The sequence below is a fragment of the Strigops habroptila genome, chromosome 7, assembly GCF_004027225.2.
Source record: "Strigops habroptila isolate Jane chromosome 7, bStrHab1.2.pri, whole genome shotgun sequence".
NCBI classification, from domain to species: domain Eukaryota; kingdom Metazoa; phylum Chordata; class Aves; order Psittaciformes; family Psittacidae; genus Strigops; species Strigops habroptila.
The window spans coordinates 43250775-43267764 of record NC_044283.2 but is presented as its reverse complement, the minus strand read 5'-3'; the positions used below and the strand labels follow the sequence as shown (position 1 = coordinate 43267764).

At 36.8% G+C, this 16990-nt stretch overlaps 1 protein-coding gene across 6 annotated transcripts in view; it reads left to right on the top strand.

The window, feature by feature from the left end:
* The window catches only part of RAPGEF2 (Rap guanine nucleotide exchange factor 2), a 187696-nt gene that overhangs the window by 109468 nt on the left and 61238 nt on the right, over positions 1-16990 (top strand). For 2 of the 6 annotated variants that reach the window (XM_030491923.1, XM_030491925.1), the window contains exon 1: positions 9556-10095. The exons of 3 other annotated variants lie outside the window; for them this stretch is intronic. In XM_030491923.1, the coding sequence (XP_030347783.1) occupies positions 10036-10095 (60 nt within the window). In that variant the 5' untranslated portion in view covers positions 9556-10035. Of the gene's footprint in view, positions 1-9148; positions 9218-9555; positions 10096-16990 lie in introns of those variants that run through there. One more of the 6 variants, XM_030491924.1, reaches the window with a different exon arrangement.

Below are 16990 nucleotides of genomic sequence, written 5' to 3'. Positions count from 1 at the left end.
AGCCTATAGAAAAGGAGGCTCAGGGGGGAACTTACTTACTGCTCTGCAACTACCTGGAAGGAGGTTGTAGTGAGGTAGGTGTTTGTCTCTTCTCCCAAGTAACAAGGATAGGGCAAGACGAAATGGCTTCAAGCTATACCAGAGGAGGTTTAGATTGGATTAAATATCCAATATTAGATTGGATATTTCCTAATATCCAATCTTCATGTAAAGGGTTGTCAAGCATTGGAATGGGCTGCCCAGGGAAGTGGTGGAGTTACCATGCCTGGAGGTATTTAAAGGATGTGTTGTATACGTAGTGCTTAGGGCATAGTTTCTTGGTGGACTTGGCAGTGCTAAGTTAATAGTTGGACTTCATGATCTTAAAGGTTTTTTCCAACCTAAATGAGTCTGTGATTCTAGGTCCAGAAGGCTGTTCTTACATTTTTGATTTTGTATTTGCAAATGCTTCTTCTATTTTTTTTTTTTTCCTTGGACAACTGGCATATGTTGGTTCCTCACTGGTCTTGTAGTTACCAATCTTGAAGGAGTGAGGTGGAAGGAAGGAAGGCAAGACTGTTTCTATGTATTTTTGATATATTGATGTTATAGTCATGCGTAATGGTTCTAGTAAAAACTGGAACCTATTCCAACACATTTAAACATGACCTTTCCATGATGAGTTTTAATGCATGAGTATCAAATAAGTTTGAGTTGAGGAAGGAGGAGATTAGAGGCAATGCAAGTGTTTAGTAATAAACCAAGAATTGTAACCTGCAACTCCTGGCTCCAGTCTGGTGTCATAATTTTAAACAGTAAATTGTGGAAGTAAGTTAGAATGGTGACAGTAAATTAAAAGTAAATTGTATAAATTCAGTTTAACATAACTTGGATTTTCATGTGTTTAAAGCTTTGTGCTATTTGTAACTTTTTCTATGTGGAAATAATGGCATAATGCCTATTTGTGAATTATTTTTTGATAATTTTTTTTTTAAGGTGCTCCAAATCCTTAAAACTAAACATTTCAGAGATTGAAAGCATGCTTAAGGAGCAAAGGAGTTGACCACGGTCTCAGGGATAGATTTTTGAGGTTGTGTCTGGAATGGTAATTTAGTGGTGTTGGGTTTCTTGGGGTGAAAGAGAGAGAGGTGCTTTGGTTTCTTTAATAGCTGTGTTTGTTTAAAGTGAAGGAAATGCATTTGTTATAATGGTAGTTGCACATTCAACATAGTTCTGCTTTTAAGCTTTTAGCTGAGAATCAGTAGCCCAAGTTGCATATACCAGGCTTCTCTCAAAGTGCTGTCACAGCTGTCGGTGAAGATGCAGCAGTGTCCATCGTACTTTTCAGGTAGTCTTAGTCTTAAAAGTTAAGCAAATATTTGTCTTGGCCAAAGGTGCTGGTTAGGAAAAAAGGTGGAATGATTTGCTTGATGGAAACACTAAGTAATCTGAGATAAAACCTTCAAATGTGTAAACCCTTTTTACTTTATTGGGTAGATGTGTATATTACAGTGCCCTGGCTAGTCCTGTTAAGTATGAGTGCCATTGTCCATGCTTGTGTCTTCCAGTAGGTTACAGTTAAATTCAGGGGAGCTAACAAGTCCCAAATAAAACAAGGTAGTTTCCTTGGATTTACCATAAGATTTGCATGTAAATTCTTTCCCTGTCTTTCACTGCCCTATTAAGATGCTTATTTAGCCATACTCAGGTTGCTGTGAAACAAAATTGCTCTTGGATGTGAGGTTGAGAATTCTTGAGCACTCTTAAAATTCATGGTATTTACATATCTCTGATGGAAAGATTATTTTTTATTTTTAATGAAAAAAGATTTATTGTTTTATGTAAGGCCTAGTCAAAGTTTTAGTATTCTGTTGTATGAGTAATGGATATGGGGAACTGGGCTTTAGTTTTGAATGGTTAGCCTTAATTGTCTTTGATTTTTCAGATAGTAAAGTTTTGACAGGCACCTGGAACAGCTGGCAGGTGTTATGGGTGTTGTTGATGTGGCTGGCATAAAAACTACACAGATTGCGTTCTCACTCTGTTTTGCATTGTTTGTATCTGCCTCTCTGTGTATATGCATGTGCTAAAATGCGAAATATTTTTCCTTTTCTTCTTTTCATATCACTAAATCACATTCTCTGTATCACTCTTGAATGTTCCAATTTGGAGAGTATAAAGGCCTGCAGCTAGCTGTTCTAAAGTCTGCAAATGATCCATGGTGCACTAAAGATCATCTTAAAAGTAAGCACACTGACAGCTTTTTCAGTAGTAAGCTTGGAATACAAAACAGAGTAAAATCAAACTATTAGGTAGACTCAATCTAGTAGGTGCCCTTCCACCTAATTTTATTTAGCACTTCTATATCTACGTAACTGATCTTGTAAATGCAAGGGGAAAATGTAGTGTTAAATTTGCAAAATGGGACATCCTTTAATTGATGGTACTTGGCTCCCCAATTTGATTGGGGAAGAGGAGAGGCAAAAGGCATTTCTTAGAATTTTGTACGAAGGTCTCTCTACTCGAATGATTTAATGTTGGGGTTTGACTTTTTTTCCTATCTAAAAAAATTGGGCTCATTTTGCTTCCTAATTATTTCTAAAAGTAAAAGACAAGTGAAATTGCATGGGGTTTGTTACTGATAAAAGCAAAAAGTCTGGATGAATGATTTCAATACAGTTGCTGGAGCCAGAGCACAAAGCTCTCAAGGTATATTAGTGAATGGTGCATTACAGAAGGGAGGATATGCAGGGCATGAGGTAAGAGTTCTCCAAAAAGAAAATTATCTTATACTGGTAAACTGTTTTGATTTTAGTTTGCAATCCCTGGAGTATGCTCTTTGGAGAGTCTCTGGATAACACTGTGGCTGGAGACAGAAACAAAAGTTACTTCCTTACAACAGACAATTGAAGCAAATGAAAATCCTCTGTAACAGCAACCAGCCCTTTCTAAGTTAAACTTCCCCAAAATACTAGAGATACGTAGTTATTTACCTCAGGAGATGTCTAAATAAACATTCAAAAAGATGGACAGAAAGGTCTCAGCATCAAATATGGTAATAAAAATGACATACAATTTCCACCATTGTTTGAGGAATCTGGAAAACTTAACGGCAGACTGGAGGTTTCCTGTCAGTCCTCTCTATGTCTGCACCTTGAACATAGTGATGAGTTACAGATTCTCATTGAAGCTTCTAAATAAGTTCAAGAAAAACTGTTAGAAAGCATACTGTATTTTCGTAAAACAAAAATACTCCCCCTCCACTGCTGCCAAAATCTCCCAATGAACAAATAAGCAATACAAACCAGCAGAAAACCAGCTAGCATTTGGAGAAGTTTGGGAAAATCTGGTTTTTGTTTGGTTTTAATCCATTACTATTTAAAAATGAAACATTAAATATTTGTTCCCCTGTCTGGGTGGTCTCAGATACATTCAATTCTGTACCAGAACAATCATCCTTGCAATTCAAACATGTCAGAGTATTTCAGGTAACAGGATTCAATGGGGCTGGTAAAGAATATAACAGCCTGCAGTGTGATAAAAGTCAGGGATTTTTCTAAGGTCAATTCTTGCCTTTAACAGTGCAGCAGTAGGATACACATGAAAGAGGTATGCAGTTATCCAGCTTCCATGAAGTTTTCCTGCATTATTATACATTATTTTGGGGGTGCCTCACATAAGTGAAGAACTTGTGTCTCTGGATTGCTGCTGTGAAATTATTGTGGACACAATGATAAGTGGGGTGTTTTGTGGGTATTTTTTTGTTTTGTTTTTCCTCCAAGGTAGTGAGGTGATTTGTATCTCAGTAGTGAACCTCATCCCCAGCAGGTATGGATGTCAAGGTATTATTTACATCTGGTAAAGAGGCCTTGCTCATCCTTTATGCCCAATATTGTCATTCTTGACCTTAAAAGAGTGTTTGCTTTTTTGCTTTCAGGCTTTTTTTCACATTTTAAAAGCAGAAAGCACATTCTAGTGTTCTCTGATTTAATTAACACATTATCTCTTATCCTTACACCAAAATGAAAAAATTTTATGAACATTAGGGAAAACTTCATCTGTCTTGACAGTCTACATTTTTTCCACTCCTGCAGTACTGAAACAGTTAAAGAAATTAAACTAATCTGTGACCATTCTGCCAATTGAAGTCATTAGGATCTCAAATTTTAATGTCTAATTTTTAATGTTTAATAATGAAAATGCATACTTTTAAAGCCTTGTTATATGCATTAAGGTTTAGACTTATGTAAGTAATAACCCTTTGCTTTATGTAAAATCTCAGGTAAATCACATGAAATGACTTCACAAGCATACATATTAAATATGATTTTGATCTTGCAAGTAAAATTTAATAAGTAAGACCTTATAAGTGTTGCAGGAACACAAAAGTTGTGTTGATCTTTAATAGTTTGTTTGTTTATATTAAAATCAATGTTAGGTTTAAAGCATAAATAAATATATAGTCCAGAGAAAAGTTTGTGTGCTCTGCTACTGTGGTGAGCCTTTGCTGAAGTTACTTAAGCTAAATTAGATACGCTGGGAATGGGACATCTTGTCACATTTAGGATGAGTATCCATCAGTTATAGGTTTTCTTCATGTCTATTCTAACATAATTGTAAGATAGTTCAATGGCAAGTATTTTAAATGAATACTGTAACTTACTCCTATTTTAAGTTGGATGGCGGGCAAGCAGAAAGTTTGCTGTATGGAAAACAGAACTGTGCACAGAAGGTGACAAACGAGTCTGCTGTCAAAGGAAGGATTGGCAGTCTGTGGCACATCCACCCAGCTGAGGCACCAGCCTGACTGCTCTGGGCTTGTCATTATTTTAAAGATCTGGAGTATAGATTCATTTGCATCAGCAGCTCGACAGAAGGGCATTTGTTCAAATGGTCTGTAACATTAGTAAATGTGTTATCAAAACAGCACACATCACTCCATTGTAACTGTTGCTTTGGTGTTGCCTATGGTGCAGTGAACATCACTATAATGATAATGCCACAGATTTATGAATAAAATTAAATTGGCAAATACGATTGCTTTATCCACGCTTTTTGGCCAAAGTGGTATTTTATTCATAGAAAAATCACCTTGGAGAGCATATGTGGTAGTTTTCCTTTATTCAAAAGAGTTTTATTTAAAGTTCTCAAAGTTCTTGAGAAAATGAAAATATGACAGGTGTGCCTGGACCATCCCCTGTCTGCATTACCCTGGTAAATAGCAACTTGCTTGCATGTGTTTGCGTCATATGGCCAGGGATTTTAATTACTGGCAGTAAACTTGCCTAAATACATGAGAATAAAGCTTTCAGATTTTATGGGACATTTAAATGTATTGTAGCATTTGAAGTGAATTATTTTTCCAGGTTTTTAGTGGTTTCATTTGGTGTTTTTAAAGCTGATGTGAGCATCAGGTCCTATTTAGCAATCTCTTGCACAAGGCCAGTGAGAGAGAGATAAAATGATAAAATTTAGAAGCATACTCCTGAGAGCTTAACAATTTTGTGTCCTATAGCCCTGAACTGAAAATTAAGTCTTAAACCTCCATTTCTTTCCAAGTGAGGAGGGCGGGAGGAAGCGAAGATACTTCGCTTTACTTTCCTTAAAATTACATACTCCATTCTTGCACTTTTCAACTGTCTATATTCCACCTACACAACTGTGTAATATCTGTGTAATAGTCCCTTTGCTGTGAATGGTTTTGGGACGTGTAGTGGTTGTGGGGTTTTTGCCTTATTCCTTGGTCTTTTTTTGTATTTCTTTGACTTCTTGCCACCCCCTGGTTTTCTAGCTACTAGAGTCACAAAGTGGCAGTAAATTTGGTAGCCTTACAGTGTTCTGTTGCCTTTTGCCTAAGTTTTTGAACATGAAGGAAATGATACTTTACAATGTGTTTAAGGGGAAGGGGAAAATGTGCTAATAACTTTTGGTTTTGAGGTACTTCTGGAAAAGAATGGGTTTTGTGTGTGTGACCTTTATAAAAATTAAAGTACTCCTGTAAATAGTTGTGAGTTAAGGTAACTGCTTAAAATTGAAGATTTGAGGTAATCTGTTATTGCAGCATTTGTCATTAACCTAAAAAGGTTTAATGCTCCAGTCACTGTTGACACTGTTTAGGAAAATAATATCTGCGGGAGATTATGTTCTAGCACATAAAATAGTTGGGAGGCATTAGAGTCAGATGGTACATGGTGCTGAGATCTCTACCAATTCTTACCTTGAACTCAGAATTACTATTTATAAATCCTGAATCCTGTGGGTAGTCCAAGGATGTCCTAGCTTTTCTAGTAACTTTTGAAAGGTAATTTTAAATGTTCTTAACTGTGACTCACAAAGAGATGCCAGCTTTCTTCTAAGTACATTGTTTTGAAAGCAGCTGGGTATAGTCCTCATGTCCAATTATTGCACATTAAGTTTATTAACATCTCACATTGATGGCCTAAAAACGTTTGCAAAAGTTTCTTGCTTTTTTTTTTAATTTAAAATCTAAGCAAGGAGTTCTTACATGGGTTTTGAAATACCCGATTGCAAAGTTGTGGTTAGGTTTTGTATAAACAATTCATACTTGTTTATGATAGAACCTTTCCAGGATATAATGTTCTGGTATCTTACACTGTTTTAAATTCCATTCATTCTTCACTGAAACATCTAATGGTTCACTGTACTTCTGGTTTAATTATTTTTCTATGAAATATAATTTATATGGAATTTTTTTCTGTACTAATAATGGACAGTACATAGTATTACACTGCGCCACTGAACCTGGAAAGGGGTGGCATTTGAGAAGGAAGGAATAGGGAAATGGAATCAATCGTTTATGTCTTGCAGTTATTTTGACTCACAAATTGTCTGTGAGTAGTGTTTTCTTCACCTAATTACATAAATGTCACTTTTCACATTTTTAGTATAAAGGTTTTTTTTCTATTTTGGAAACCATCAAATTTTTGTTAGTCTGATGCATGTGAACATCAATGAGGCTTTGTTAGATTGATTTGAATTTTGTATTAATATATGAAGTTCTGACTTAATTTTCTAACAGGCAAGTAGAGGTGTATAGTAGTGACCAGCATAAATAGTAAGGAAATATTTCATGGCATTGTCATCTGGAAGTTTTGACTTTTTGTACAATTTTAATGGTTTTATTTGTGTTTTTCTGGTACTCTTCAAGACTTATGGCACAGAAGCCTAGGCTAGATTTTGGTTAAATGATGCAGACCAACTCTGCTGATGCAGAATAAGATGCATGTTGAATAGTTATGTGTGTAACGGAGTTCAGAAAGTGGTGTGCTCCCTTCCCATGCTGGGCAGTTTCTGTCTTGGCAGAACTTCATTTTTCCTGACATGAGCATAAAACACCATGCTCAAACTCTGCTTATGGTGTTAACCGCAAAGCCACCAAATCATAGTCAAGAGGGTTTTAACTGCTTTGTCAACAAGTAGTATTTTTTAATTTTGTACTGGAGAGGGTTTGTCTAAGCTTCCTAGAATGAGTAACTTCTGCTGTTTCTGGTCAGCACTTCATCAGAAAATTGATTGTGCCTTGTTTTACAAGGTTTAAGCATAATTTAACATTTTTAAATCATCTGTTAGTTGCCCTGGCACAATACAATTGTAACAATTCTAAACTAATTTTTGTAATTCAATTGTTTGAAGAGTAACTTATCATTCAGCATATACTAGAAGACCAAGGGCACAAGTGTCATTAAACTCTCATAAATTTAAATATATTAAATTTCAAAAGTGGTGTGTATGAAACTGTGTCCTTAGAATAACTGTGGAAAAAATAGACAGGATATTTCAGGATCTTTTCTTGCCTTACTAGATCATTTCCACTAATTTTTATAGCCTCATTTACTAGCAGTCATTGCCAGTACCAAAAGAAATCACTGTGCAACAAACTAAACTCATTATCAGTGGACAGGTTATTTTGGTGGAAGGCAGCTGCAGATTGTATGACATAGTATTCTGCAGTATTCGTTTTTTTTCCTGTATGTTTATGCCTGTGTAACAACTATTAAGTCTTTTTCTTCCTGTTGTTCTTGTTAAAAGAAAAAACAAACAAAAAATCCCCAACTTTGAAGTTACTTTAAGCACAACGATCTCTGATTTTAAAGAAGTGTTGTTTGCAACAACTGTCCTGAAGTGGAAGTCTAATGGAAGAGTGGCATGTCCCTGTTTGCCCTGGTGTGGTCTTCTCTGTGTCAAGTGACGTGAATTCATGGTACTTAAGACGTACATTGTATAGGGCTGACAATTAGTTTATTGCTTGATCATGTTTCGGCTCCTCTGCAGTATGAGGTTGCTGGTATAACATGAGAAGTGGTGTAGTGTAAATGGGAGTGACTAGGGAAATTTCTGAGTTCAAGATATAATTACAGTCAGTGAAGAAAATTATAAAAGCCATATGTATGTCAATCTCTTCCAGCTCTTGCTTCCCCTTTTGTTTTTAGTGGAATTTGTGTATTCAGTGTACAGAAAGGCAGGAACTATATTCAGAAAGACTTCAAATGACATGTTAAAGGGTTCTGGACTTTTACCTGCCACAGCCCATGGGTATCTGTGGCCTGCATAGTGGCAAAGCTGCTGAAAATTTGAGAGAGCTCAAGTGTGCTGTTTATAAATACTTGATAACAGTGTTTACAGCTCTGCAGCAGCACTCTTTTGGGTGGGGGGAAAAAGGAGGTGATGTCAAACCCTCTGCTTTATCCTTATCTTCATGAAAAGTCGTGTTCAGCTCAGGATTTGGTGAGGTAAACGTGGGTCCTTATTCCCACCCTGACTTCAGTGATATTCTTAGGAGCCAGCAGCGGACGGATCCCTCCCCTCTGGGGCTGCCTTGATCTTCAGAGGCTGATACCAGATACAGGCAAGAGCTTGCTGTTTTATCTGCATTGTCCATCTCTACCTTAATGAGTGAAATGGTTAAGTATCCGAGGGGGCGAGCCTCAAGGAATTTGTCTTCCATTTGACTTGAATATTTCGGTGGATAAAGGGAGAGGGAGGGAGAGGAGAGAGAGAGAGAGAGAAATCCACTTACATCACTCGAACTGCATTGAGTATGTGCCTGTGTGCAGGTTAAGAGACAGACTACAGTGTCTTTGCTTTCTGCAGGAAGCAGCAATGCCGTTTGTATCCTAAGAGGAATTTTTTATTTAGAAAAGGAAGCATTCTTTCTACCCAGGAAATGGCTTTCCTTGTGCGTTGCTATGCCAACTGCCTGCAGCCATGGTCTTCCAAAGTAAGCACAATAACGTAATTATATTGGCGTATTGCATTCAGACTCATGATTCTCTGGGTTTTTGTGTGTGTGTAACTGTGTTGTATTTTTGTTGCTGACTCTTTGGGTGGTAGACGTGCTTGTCTTGATTGCAAGGAACAGGCATCATAAAATTAAATGTCTGTCAATGTCATGCTGCTGAGATTAATTGTGCAAACTTGGTTAGCTGAGTGGAACAGAGATCACTGGTCACTACTCTGTCAGCATCATTAGCAGCCAGGGGAGGAGGTCCCTATTCGTGTGCTCTGCCCTGATTTTGGGGGAGTGGAGGGTAGTGGTGGAGCGGGGGCAGGCTGCGTGTGTGAGTGTGTGTGATTGCAAATGAAACAGGAGTATTAACAATGCTTGGCTGAATGCTGGAGGCTGGTTCCTGCACCCTGACTAATATAATACTGTATTAACCCTTTTTGAGGGAGTCTGTGCAGTCAGCCATTTTAGCTTTTTTCCTCCTTTTTCTTTTCTTCCCATTCCTCAGGCTCAGGGAATGGTTTTGTTCCCCTGGATGAAAGCTGGATAATGTAGGGTTTCATCAGCCTCTGTATGTCCTGACGCGCTTAGACTTTGTGTTACGAAAATGGAGACTAACGCTGTTGTTTGGATTGCTGCTCTGCACTACAAGTGTGAGGGGGGTTTTGAGCTTAGCAGTAGTGACACTTTTAGCTTCAGCTTGGTTTCCCCCCCGCCTCCGCTTTTTAATTTAATGCTGTAGAGGATGACTTGCCATCCATAAGAAATTGGTACATGATGTGTAAATTCAGTTCAGTTTATGTTTCTTCATTATGAAACCACTTGCAATCCCAGCTAACCATGGAGTTATGGGCCAGCAGGAGAAACACTCAGTAAGTATTGCAAATTCTGCTTGTTCTATCAATAATCTGTCATGGGCAAACTGCATGGAGATTGAAACTGCTTGTCGTCCTGCTCGTGGGCTTTCCTGCTTGTGAATTTAACAGTGGATTTTGAGGGAAAGCTGTACCTGAGGTGGCATTAGAGTCAGCTGCTGTATTTAAGATGATTGGTTTTAGCTTAGAAAAGGCAAGTCTGGAGGTTCATTTTGAATGTTAAAAATTTGTTGAAAAAATGCTGACATACTTTCATTGGGCAAGAAGCTATAAGCATTCTGTTAAAATCAGTATGCATTTGTTAAAACTTTAAAGAAATATGCAAGCTATATAACAAGTGATATAATTGTAGGTGGTGATAAGAACAGATTTATCCTGCCTAGTGTATGGTACTTGTGTGCTGTTACCTTGTAGCATGATGTTTAACATCTGTGATACACTTCTGCTGAAAATGCAGAACCTGTTAGTATAACATGGAATGAACAAAAGGCATAAGTACTGCTGCTTTCTAATTGATCCCATGAGTCAGCTACACCTTTGTCACGCTTTAATCCCATAGGCTGCCTGTGTTTATTGTTTGGGGAAAATGCTTTCATAAGCAGAAGAGCAAACATTATTTGAAAAGGCCTCAGGTGTCAAGAATTAGATATTTAGGTTTTACATGATAAAAAGATTGTAGAAGTATAGATTCTTATTGCTCAGTTAAAATCTTAAATCTTCATGCTAAATTTTACATGGCTCAATATAATTTTCAGTCTTACAATTTGTTTCTTGGAAAGATATTTTTATATATGTTATGCGCATACTGTGTGTGTTAGAATGTGCATGGAAGTGTGTACAGTATGTTCAGCATATACAGATAAGAATCGTAAATATTGGGAAGATGCGATAGCAGGAACTTTTAAAAGGAGGAACATTTTCTTCAAGAATTTGATTAGATTGTGTAGAAATATGGAAACTAATCTAGAAACATTTCAGAATGTGTCCAGTGGATTTTTCTTATGCATGCAATAGACATATCACAATTTCCTTTAGAGTGTTCCTTCCCCCCCTTCTTAATTACATTCTGAGTATAAAAGGAGTTCATGTTACCAAATCATTTGGTGTTCATGCAATATTTAGAACTTAATCTAAAAAATAAATAAAATTAATTACCTCCTGAAACTCAAATACTGAAGAACCTGAAATAGAATAGGATACCTTCAGTTTGCAAATACGAATAAAATGAGAAAGCTGCATAATTATTGTTTTTTCCTTCTCTTTCTGCTCTCCGAAGAATGTTGATGAAAAGTTCTAGATTGATTCTGGTAACCCAGCGAGTCTAACTGATGTAAAATAATTGCTTACAGATAAAGGAAAAATATTAACCTGGCATTTTGGAGACACTATGTTACAAGCTCTGTCATATTTTGGTTGTATTACTTTGAGTTAATTAAATCATAGAGATAAATTTCCCTTTCTGGATGAAAAGGTAGGAATAGTAAAAGGGAAAAGGTCACAGTATTGCTTTACAAGAAAATTAGTTTACCTTAGAAATTTCCACATATATGTAGGAGACAGAAATGTTTGACATAGGACTGGCACGCAATTGCAGAATTTGCATGAGCAAAAGACATAGTTTAGAGTTTATATAGAAGTTTAAGATGTAACTGTTAGAACACAACGTAGCTCAGTGAAAAACACCATTTTGGCAGTGAAACTTTCCTTGCTTGTTCTCCAGGTAGAAGTTATTTTGCTTGGAAAATGGGACCAAAAGATGTGAATTTTTGGTAGAGAGGAAAGGCAAGCTTGGAATTTCAAGGTATACGGACTTTGTCTTGCTTTGTCTAAAAGGAAAACTTATTGAATTAATAATTTTAGGTGATGAGTTATTTTCATTTTAGTATGTTCCCAAAATCCTAAATCTTTTATTGATATCTCACTTATTTCAAGGAGAAAGCCTTAATTACTTCTGTGACATCCCCACCTAGAGTCTCGCAGCTTGATTTGCTGGGATAATCTGGAATCGGATGCAAAAATCTCCTGTGCAAGGCTTCACAAAATTCTGTGAATTCATTTTAGTTAATGCTGTTAAATCTTAATTTCACATTAGTTAGGGAATGAGGGATATGGTTTAAATCTACTGGTCTGTGAAAGTGTTGTGCAAACCAACCATTATGCTCATCGTGGTGAAAATGGAGAGAGGTAGAGTGAGAAATTGTGTTGTGTTTCCTACATTATTTACTATAAAAAATCAGCAGCATCAATCAAGTGTACTGGTCCTGCATGCCTCATGTTTCATAAATAGAAAGAGTCTGAAGCAGTGCTACAGACGCTTATTTGAAGATCATGTTGACCTATTGGTGGTGTTCCTTCATACACAACTGTTGTCATCTGCTGGACAGGGAGTAAAAGTATGCTCTGGGTGAAAGATGGCAAAGAGATGAAAACTGGATTGTTGCAAAAGTTGTTCTGCTTAGTTCTTGGATTTAGTGTACTTAACTAGATTTCATGTATTTCAGTAGGTTCGTTCTATTTGCCTGTGTCATTGCTGTTTTTAAAAGCCCTCTCAACTAGCTTTGTAGTGCTTTCATTATAATTTTCCTTATGTTAGATGTTAGGAGGCTGAGTGATGTTTCATAAAAAAATGTTGCTTTGTAGACGCTGAAACAACTATCTCTTGAAAAGCTTCACACATTGCATCTTATATGTGCTTTATTATGGCAGGGGGGTTGGAACTAGGTGATCTTAAGGTCCTTTCCAACCCTAACGATTCTATGATTCTATTATGTGAAAAAAATCACATGAAGGTCTAGCGCATGAAGGTTCTCACAGTAGGTTTGGGCCTTCTAAAATGTTATCTTTCTATCTCGTTTCACCTTTTCCCTTGCATGTGTTATTTGTAGGAACTTTAGTCAAGGTCATTAAAAAAAATAAATTGACAGGTATAATGGTTTTTAAAAATGTGACTTGATGTGTAGTTCTTCCATGACTGTATAATGATTAACAACTCATGAATTGCAGAGTACATTGGAGTGATTTATGCACAACCTGTAAGAAAGTGTAAGTTAGGTTTTTACTTTGGGTATTGTTGAAATAAAGTCTGCTAATAAGGTGTATTTTTCACTGCCAGCCCAGTGACTCTCCTTTAGTGATCATGTAGGTACTTCAGTCTTTTGATGTACTTGACCTGTCTTGAATTACTGAAAAATATTAAAAGCAGGAAGTCAGATCCTTGGCTTGTACTTACTCTGTTTTAGTACACAAAGATTTGTGGCACAGTGCTAGGTGCTCCCTCACTGCCAGGAATGAGAAAGAAGTGAGTGGTATTTTGAGGAAAAGCCTTGAGTGGGAATTGTTCAAATAAGGTTGTTTTAGTTTGATGTGTAGTAAGGGTGCTGGCTGGCTTGCTTTCCTAAGAAGTCTAGAACTATACAGAATAAGCATAATTTTCTGTTACTGGAAGAGATCATCAGTATTGTTTTATAACTCAAACAATAAATGTAACCTGGGATTTTTGTTCTTCGAGTGAGCATCACACAGCACTAATAATGCAAGAGAAAGAGGTGTGATTTTGTGATCAGGTGGCTACACTTGGTAAGCTTTTATGTGTTTATGTATCTGGAAAAAAATAGATGTATGAAAAAGAATTCCAACTAGGTAGGAACCTATTAGCTACTGCAGCTGCTGATGGTTGTGATTTTGTTCATTTTAATGAATTACATTGCACTGGGACTTGGTACAGATTTTTTTCTGGTTTTGTTGGGCACCTTTATTTTTATCATTTATTTTGGTATGTTTTCTGGTTTGGCCCCTTTTGATTATTCCTTTCCTTTAAATTTATATATCTTGAAAGAAGTATCTTCTCTGAAGGCCAATAAAGGAGTTGTGGATTATTTCATGTGATTAGGAATAGTGTTTCACCTTTTCATAGATGCATTATGATTAAGTCTTTAATTACATGACCATATATCTTACACAAGATTCATCTCAAGATGGATAGCTCTGGTTTAATGAGCAGCTGTTTGATACTTTGGGCTAGCTTCATTGCTCAAAAGGACAGGTTGTGTTTTTGGCATACTATTGAAGTCCTACTCAGAAGATGAAAGCGTTATTTTTTTTTTTTTTCTTTAGTGGCTTTTTAAGGTGTTTGTCACTACAGTGTTCATGTGATTCATTAAAATAGTGCAGGGGTGGTATTATCTTAATTTTTCAGGTAGCTCTGCTGAAGCAAATTGTTGGCAAAAAGGACAGAATTTTGAGAAATTCAGATGCTTATTCCTCAGCATAGCTAGGCCTAAATAAGTGTTAAAAGTATGGATTTTATTAGTTTAATTTCTGCTTATTGGCCGAGTTCAGGCACCCATGGCCTAATGACCATCTGAAAGGTTGATTTTAAGTGACTTGCCTGGCATCCTACCAGAGATCTGTGGTGGAGTCTGGCTAAATTCCTGTTCTCCAAGACAACATTTAATTGCAGATTTTCTCAAAAGCTTATAAATGGCAAAATTTGGGTCATTTCATAGGAATGACAGTGAAAGCATTAGTTGCCTGTAGAGATGGCAATGAAAGCATCCTTGGCTCATAGGAGGTGTCCTGCCATCTTTCTGTTACTGTTTCAAGGCCTGGGGATTGCACAAGATATTTAAGAGAAAGGAGGAAAAGAAGGAAAAAAAGGAAACCATACCAAAAAAATCCACCACCCCTATGTATATTGTGTGTGTGTGTGTGTGTGCACAAAAGTACTTCCTCTACCTTCTTAAGAAGTAGCTGAATTTTTTTCAGGTTGACATAAGTATTGGTGTAGACAATCTCACAGTAGGGCATTTGTTCAGCAAGTTTATGAGGCAGGAAAAGTCCAGGCCTCATGATGAGAATTGTGACTAACATAATCAATATTGCTGGTTCTGGTTTACATAACAAAGTGCCTAAATCTAGTGGTGGTGTTGGAGTGGTATTTAAGATGGAGCATACAGAAATGTGTCATTTGTAGTCACAATACAGGTGTGAACCTGAAAAGGAGAGTCAGCTTTTTCCAAAATGCTATTTTGAGACCAACAGACTAATGCTATTTATCATTACTGTGTTCTTGGAACTCCTTCCTGATCTTCAGCTGAAAATCCAGCTGAAATTGAGAGCTGCTGATACCCAACAATTAAAAAAACTGTGGGGGGAAAAAAAAAAAACCCCACCAAAAAAAAAAAAAAAACAACCACAAGCAACCAAAAAGCCAAACATCAAAAGCAAAAAAAAAAAAGCTTTAAGGTACTGTTGATTTGCTCCTGATAGTATAAGTTAATAAAGACATGGGAATAATAGAAGCTCTAAAAAGCAGAAGATAATGGATTGTGTTGTGCTAAGTAGCATAGGTTAAAAATATCAGGGAATTAGCAATGTGTACATAGAGTAACGTGAAGTTCATTGTAACTAGAAGCAAGCACTGTCATGTAAGGAATCCTGTGCCTCAGTATCACAAGTGGATTCTTTCACCTACAAAATATTTGCACTCCCTTGCAGAATACTGGCTCAGGAATTTTAACAGTGGTACATATGCTTGCACCTTAAACAATTTCCAAGTGACATAAACCTGGCAGTTTAGCAAATGGACCTCTAAAAATATCCCAGCAAGATGAAGTAAATTAGATTTTTGGAAACTTAATTTTTAGTTATTTAAGGCAGGGATTCTCGGATAACAATATGCAAAGAAATACGTGGCTTATCACAGGATTAGAAACCGCTGTCGGTTGCTTGTTTTTGCAGTTGTGATTGCTGCTGCTGTTGTTACTACTCCAGTATTCAAAAGCAAGGGGAAGTGTCTCACGTTCTGTATCTGCTACTGAAACGACCTGAAGCTCATCTATAAAATATTTCTATACTTGATGGTTTTACAGGTTGTCTGCAAATCAGTGAAATATCAAAAGGTAACTGCACATGATTTAACAATGCAAGCATTAAGAACCATGATTTCTAATTTCTAAACTAGAATTGGATGAACACTTAAACTGTGTTCAGACCATCAGCTTGCTAGGATAATGAATGATTTGGACACTGGAAACTCTTAAGTATAATTCATTTAAGCTTGTTTAAAGTTTGGTTTTCTTCAACTGAGATATTTTTTTTTTTTTTTTTTTATTCCTTAAGGTGTTCTAGGCCTTAAATTGCTACAAATTGGTTCTTAACAGCATCCTCGGTGTTTGAAAATCTAAACTATTTTTTCTAACCCTTTCATGACTACACAGTGGTGTGATTTCTGTCTGACTGAAATAAATACATATTTTTCAGGATTTTAGGATTATTTTATTAAAGTCTGATTTTGATTTTTCAATACCCTTGATGGTAGGGTATTTCAGGAATTCATGCAGGTAAGGGTAATACTGAAGCAGTGTTTCCAGTGTTCTTATTGCCAATGGATGAAAAGTACTACTGACTGTGAAGACCCTACATGATAAGTATAGCTGATGTTAAGGATTTGAGAAAAATGAAATATTAATGTCTCAAGATTTACCCTTGACCAAAGAACCACATACCTGCCACACTTTATTTTCAAGATTGTAATTAAGAGAGTCTGGTAGCTGTAGTGCAAGAGAAGGGTGGGATGTCCCTGTATGTCTGCAGGATCTTTAGGATTCTAACTTCTACGTGCTTAACCTGTCAGTCTGTTACTGAAATGTAACTGGCACTCATACAGTATCCCAGTGCTGGCTGGTTGGTGGTTCTTCCAATTTTGTCAGCTTGCCAGTAGTCTTTTTCTGCTGTTCATTTTGAGATGGTGATGATTCAGCAGAGAACCACAGGAAAAATAAACTCTACTGAAGGGGTCTCTGCCCAGTGGGTTGCTTGTGAAAGTTGATCCTATGCCTGGGAGCTGGAATTTATGAGTATTTGTCATTCCTTCCCAAACCTGTATTTGTAT